Source organism: Tarenaya hassleriana, unplaced genomic scaffold (assembly GCF_000463585.1).
Source record: "Tarenaya hassleriana unplaced genomic scaffold, ASM46358v1 Cleome21, whole genome shotgun sequence".
Classification (NCBI taxonomy): Eukaryota; Viridiplantae; Streptophyta; class Magnoliopsida; order Brassicales; family Cleomaceae; genus Tarenaya; species Tarenaya hassleriana.
The window spans coordinates 263,067-269,009 of record NW_010965451.1 but is presented as its reverse complement, the minus strand read 5'-3'; the positions used below and the strand labels follow the sequence as shown (position 1 = coordinate 269,009).

General features: G+C 39.2%; 2 protein-coding genes across 6 annotated transcripts in view; one reads left to right on the top strand and one right to left on the bottom strand.

The window, feature by feature from the left end:
• Positions 1–34: 34 nt before the first annotated feature.
• On the top strand, positions 35–4,105 carry LOC104814166. 2 transcript variants are annotated; one of them, XM_010542064.2, is made up of 8 exons: positions 35–430; positions 998–1,103; positions 1,233–1,319; positions 1,407–2,054; positions 2,375–2,702; positions 2,927–3,008; positions 3,136–3,343; positions 3,697–4,105. In XM_010542064.2, exons 1-7 carry the CDS (start codon positions 212–214, stop codon positions 3,340–3,342), a joined length of 1,677 nt encoding a protein of 558 aa, XP_010540366.1. In that variant the 5' UTR covers positions 35–211; the 3' UTR covers position 3,343; positions 3,697–4,105. The 2 variants fall into 2 exon arrangements, with proteins under 2 accessions (XP_010540366.1, XP_010540365.1); XM_010542063.2 differs by having other exon boundaries at positions 36–430; positions 3,690–4,105.
• Positions 4,106–4,863: 758 nt separating this feature from the next.
• Positions 4,864–5,943, bottom strand: part of LOC104814164 (probable E3 ubiquitin-protein ligase RHG1A) — a 5,249-nt gene continuing 4,169 nt past the window's right edge. For all 4 annotated transcript variants that reach the window (XM_010542058.2, XM_010542062.2, XM_010542060.1 and 1 more), the window contains exons 6-7: positions 5,818–5,943; positions 4,864–5,518 (exon numbers count right to left, since the gene is read on the bottom strand). In XM_010542058.2, coding sequence (XP_010540360.1) covers positions 5,369–5,518; positions 5,818–5,943 — 276 coding nt within the window. In that variant the 3' untranslated portion in view covers positions 4,864–5,368. The remainder of the gene's footprint in view (positions 5,519–5,817) is intronic.

The following is a 5,943-nucleotide window of genomic DNA, read 5'->3' as shown; positions in this document are numbered from 1 at the left end:
TCTCTCTCTCTCTCTCTCTCTCTCTCTCTCTCTCTCTCTCTCTCTCTCTCTCTCCCCACAGTCTCTCCCACTCAAGTTAAAGACGATCACTCGCTGCAGCAGACAAATCGCGAAACCAAAATCACCGCGAAGCGCTCTCTCTCTCGCGCTTTGTCTCTGAAATGCGAAGAACGAAGATCAGAAGAAGTAACTGAAGAAGGACCACGATACAATGCAGTCGGAGCCGGCCTACCAGGTCCACCGGCCGGCGAGATCGGCCGCAGAAGCATGCGGCGGAGATCGGCGTGACGCGAGCCCCGACTCCTTGATCTTCACGCCGGAATCCAATCTCAGCATCTTCTCCTCCGCCTCCGCCTCCGCCTCCGTCGGTCGATGCTCTTTCGCCTCCGATGCTCAGGACCGCGACTCTCTCGTCTCCGATCTCTCCATGGTACGCCATTGTTGGGTTTTTTTTTTCTTGAGCAGTCGTACTGTGAAATGTGCACTTGTATTGGACTGAGTCAAACAACGAGAATCATGCAAGTTCTGTGCTGCGTACTTCGATTGTACATCATTCCAATTAGTTAGTAGTAGATTTGCATTTTCTGTTTGCTCTTTGTTCCACGCAGATTTGGGAAACCGTAGATTTTCTGGAAATCTGGGGATGGATTGAAGATGACAAGGCGAATAACTAAGTTTTTCTCCTTAATTTCTTGATTCAATCGCTACGATTGAGGTTTCAGCTTGAGGTTTGATAGTTCTAGAAATTGACATATTGTTGCCAATCGAGGAAAAAAACGTCGTTTCATGGAGTATAAAGATGAAGATTCAACTCGAAAATCTTTAGAAGAACTTGCGAGTAGCCAAGAAGATTGTAAATCTTACTTGATTACGTTTTGGAAGGTTTTGTGAGGCTTCATCTAGTTCTTGTAGAATTTAGAATATCATTTTGTTGTTTTGAGTTTCATCTGCAAGTAATTCTCTTCTTTTTTTCCGTTCGCCACATTTGAGGGGACAGGATCGAGATCTCAGGGGAAATTCGAGTTGTACAGATTCGGATCCAAACAAGCTTTCAACAGGGAGAAAGCACAGTAGGAACTCTAGAAAGACAGATAAAGTGAAAGGTACAGCTAGCGATAGAAGTGGAAATAAAGAAAAGACATCAAGAAAATGTCCAAAAGGGACCAATCATGTGTTGGAATTTCAAATTTAAGTTCACAAACTCACTTATGTTGTTTTTCAACTTCAAGCAGTGCAGAAAGAAGACAACGAGGTGAACACGGAAGATGAGAACCAACACTTGGATTCAGCTAGGAGCTCCTTCTCTTTAGCTATTAAAGGTAAGTTAAACTTCTGTTGAGTTTTTAACTGTGTTTACTTGAAGAGAAATATTTTGGTTTTTGACTGGAATTTCGCAATCTTTGTAGAATGTCAGGATAGGAGATCCAGATCCGAAGCTCTCGTGAAGAAGCTCCACAGGCAAAGAACTCCTTCTCTGGATCTCAATAATGTCACCTCTTCCTCTCCACGACTGGTAACCGTCCAGAGAAACTCTGTTTCAACAAAGAAATCCAGCGCTTTTCCTAGTCCAGGAACTCCGACTTATCTGCATGGTAGCATTGCGATGCCAAAGGGTTGGAGCTCAGAACGAGTACCATCACATTCGAATGGGGCAAGAACTCTAGCCTTCATGCCTTCTTACAGTGGGAAAACTCTACCTTCGAAATGGGAAGATGCAGAGAGATGGATATTGAGTCCTGTTGCTCGGGAAGGAATCATTCGAACTTCATTTGGGGCATCGCATGAAAGGCGGCCTAAATCAAAGAGTGGTCCATTAGGACCTCCAGGACTTGCATATCATTCATTGTATTCTCCTGCTGTTCCGATGGTTGAAGACGGGAGAATGGGCAGTTTCATGGCAGGCTCCCCTTTTTCGGCTGGAGTGATGACAACAGATAAACATTCCGGGAGCTCTGGTGCAGCTTTTCCTTCAAGAATAGATCCCTCCATGGCTAGATCCATTAGCATTCATGGCTGTTCGGAGAATTTCGCGCCACCTCTGCCTCCATCCCGAGGTAAGAGCCGATCAATCACTCCGTAATATGTTTTCATATACTTTCTTTTGATGAGAATCCCATCTATCTAGGTTTGTCATCGGTTTCGGATATATCTTTCACAGTTTATGCTTCTTAATTTTCATTGCTTTTATGCTACTGGCAAGGGAAACATTCTTATTAATTGGCGGAGAAAAGCCTCATGGTTCAATGCACCATCCAACTCTAATGATCATTTCAAGATTAGATCTTTAAATATCAATCTTAATAATGTTGAATGATTTTTACTTTGAACTTTTGCTGGTCTTTTTATTACCAATTCGTTACCAACATACGTACAGATGGCTTCCTCCCTGACAATGTCAAGGATGCTTCCACCAATCCTCTTGCCGCATCGAGAAGAGATATGGCAACCCAGATGAGTCCGGATGGAAGCGTCCACCTATCCCCCGAGAGAAGATCTTCGCTCTCTCTTTCCTCTCCACCGGCACTATCTATAATCGAAATACTGAATGGCCGGTCCTCGAAACCAGAAATCAGGGATTTGCAGGTTGATGGAAATGTCACTGTAACGCGTTGGTCAAGGAAGCACAGAGCGCTATACCACGGAAAGAGCAAAGAAACGGAGAACTTGAATGAACAAGCCATGGGTACTCACGGTTTGACATGGTAAGCCTATTTCCACTTTATTTCCTACTGCGAATACTTGGCTTTGCATTTGTGTGATTATATTCAGGATTTTGTGTTAATAGAACTTCCAAGTACATTTTTTTCCTAAATCCAAAGTTCAAGGTGGCATAATAGCACATTCAATTCAAGCATATATATTCTTATTTGTGAATGATTATATCTACCACTTTAATCGAGCTTTCATATTTTTTTCTTGTTTGCAGGGCCAAGAGAGAGGAAGCTAGGATCAATGCATGGGAAAATTTGCAAAAAGCAGAAGCAGAGGCAGCAATGAGAAAACTAGAGGTTCTTCCTTTGCATACCTTTAAAGGCACCATAGCTGAAGCTTGAAGCATCAAAACAATTTCATGTTTCCATGCTACAAATGGTTTCAAATTAGTATCAATACAAATCGGTCCCTCTCCTTTTCCAGATGAAGTTGGAAAAGAAGAGAACAACGTCGACGGAAAAGATCATGAAAAAGCTGAAAGCGGCGCAAAAGAGAGCCCAGGGGATGAGGAGCTCGGTAGTAGTCAATCGCGGTGAACAAGGTTCAAGTACATCCCGCAAGTTTGCATCTTTTAGAATGATTCGGCAGATGGCTTCCATTAGTGGTTGCTTTACCTCTTCAAGCCTCTAAGGTAACTTTCATATGTCCTTAACTCTTTCATATTATATGGCCCCCCTTTTTTTTCCTTTTCATAACTTCCTCTTAAATGTTTGAGGTTGAATGAATAGAGTTTTTGTAGTTTTTTAAAACAAACAAAAAATGACAATCAAGATTTTGTAAGTTTAGTTTCCTAAAAATTTGGAAAACTACAAACCAACTAAAAACCAAAAGCTCCATTTTTTTTATATACAAATACAAAAAAAAAAATCAAAGACGAAAAACTAAAATTCAAAAACCAAAAACCAAAAACTAAAGCGGAAATGATAAGTTTCTTTTTTCCTTTCTTTTTCCAAACAATGTTTATTGGTCTTTTTTAGTTGCCAGGTTAATACATGATATCGATGGAGGTGTTGTAGAGCAGAAGAAGACATTGAGAGGTCTTGTGCCAGTTTTTGGTAAAAACACGAAACTCACCCTCCCCAGCGTTTGATCAATCCACGTGAGAATGCTCTGTTTTTTGGCCGCACGCTATAGTCCTTATACGTTTTTTTACGCGCATGGATCAATCGGCCTCTACGATATTGATATAAAGTTGATGCTGTGGGAGGGAATATGTTAGAGGTGGATATGATCCTTGGGTGTCCATACGGTAATTGAGGCTGCGTATTTTTCCGTGTATATGATATGTGTCCTCCTCTATCTGCAAGCTTCATTGTTCAGCTTTTGTTGTTCATTTTGAACTTTGCTATTAAGGCCATGTTGATGTTTGATGGGTTCCCATCACTTTTTATCACCTGATGGAAATACGGAAAGAAAATAATTCTTTTTTCTAGAAAATTTAAAACATTTTTAATTTCTAGTACCCTCTAAACCCCTTTACTTAAAAAAATAATTCAGGGAATCTTGGGCCGTTCATTTTACGGATTGGTCTGATTCAACCAAGCGTTTTTGAAGATTCCACCCCCAAAAATCTAAACGTGAAAATAATCTATGTCAATCCTTTCTGCTGTCCTAGAAAGGATTAAATATTATTTATTACTCCGTTTCAAAATAAATATGGTTTTAGATTTTATCTTAATTTTAAAAAAAAATATATATAAAAAATCAAATATATTCTCGTTAACTCACATTTCCATTAATACTCTAATAAAGTTAAATATTTTAGTTAAGGATAAAACTGAATTTTATTTAAAAAATCATATTTAGTAATAAATTTTTTTAAAACGATAATTATTATAAAAAAAGGGGAGTATTATCTTATCATTTTACTCAAAGATTTTTTCTTGACGCCGTAATAATAAGAGGCTTCCAAAGGCAAAAGAAAGTCGCGGAGAAGCATAAAAAAAAAAGAGAATATTTATAAAAAAAATGCATTTCTACGGAATGACAATAACAAGAGGAACTTCCAAGTATAAAAAAAATTCTTGAAAAGATTGTTTTATTACCTGAACTTTTCAAAGAAATAGAAATAATTCGGGGTCCCATCCCATGCTTTTTGGCAGACAAGACAACAGAAGAAAACACGAACCAAAACCACAATGATCAAAGACATAAAACAGATGAGTAATCAACTCAATGCAATGATAATAAATCCATAGATCTATAGTGCCAATAGGCTACAAACTTTTTTTTCCTTGGTTCTTTTACTTGGGTATTCATAAAAACTAACTGGTAAAATTAAATTAACCAAGAAGAACCCAGTTTTCCCTCTCTCCCTTCTCCCCTTCTCTTTCAATCTTTCCATCAAAATCCAATTTTTTCAGACAAAACTACCACAATCCCGACCATGAGATTCTCCAATCATCTCCAAACCCGAAAAAACAAAGAAGAGAACAAAAAAAGGAACAAACTTGCCTTTGTTGTTATGGTGAGGCTCTCTGCAATGAACAGAAGAATGAATTGAAGGAGAAAGAAGGGTTTGAACACAATCAATAATCACCCACCAGGTCTCTTCTTCTTCCTTTTCCTTTTTCTTTTTTTGGTTTCTTTAAATGAATGGTTAACTCTGAAAAATGGAAACTCCACAGCAACATCTGAATTGGCTTTGGTTGGATCATCATCCTGTTGGCTTGCCTGAAGTGTTCAAGCCTGCGGTTTTGCAGATTGGACAAAGATTTTTCCTTTTCAGCCATTCTTTGATGCATTGGCTGTGAAAATCATGCCCGCATTCCAGCGTCCCCACATCTTCTCCTTCGCTGTATTCCTCCTACGAAATTCAAAGCGTATAATTCAGCAGAAATTATGTTGTGTTCATATTATGCTTACAACGACAAAATGTGCAATCTGCACAAATAGCAGACCCAATAAACTTTGTTCCCCCAGATGGGTTGAACTGGCAATTCGCAACTATGGTGCTGGTAATTTTAGTTCAGTTCCATTGACAACTTTTTGATTAATCTAATCCCTGGCCTATCGAAATGCATGATTTTTTCACAAGATTGAGAGGAAATAATCTTAAAACGGGTTGTTCAAAACGCATGAATGAGAGTTTAAGAGGATCGTTACTTGGCAAACACAACATGGTTCTACTTCCTGCGAAGATCTGCTACTGCTTTCAAATTTCCGCTGCTTCAAACGGTTTGATATAGTTTCCTCACTAAGACCCGTACAAACATCTCCAATCCGCTCTTC

Bases quoted from the DNA above. Each gene is read 5' to 3' on its own strand.
- LOC104814166 (XM_010542064.2), top strand. From the start codon at position 212: ATGCAGTCGGAGCCGGCCTACCAGGTCCACCGGCCGGCGAGATCGGCC. The intron at 1,104-1,232 runs GTACAGCTAGCG...AACTTCAAGCAG, and splicing joins AAAGACAGATAAAGTGAAAG to TGCAGAAAGAAGACAACGAG. The intron at 1,320-1,406 runs GTAAGTTAAACT...CAATCTTTGTAG, and splicing joins CTTCTCTTTAGCTATTAAAG to AATGTCAGGATAGGAGATCC.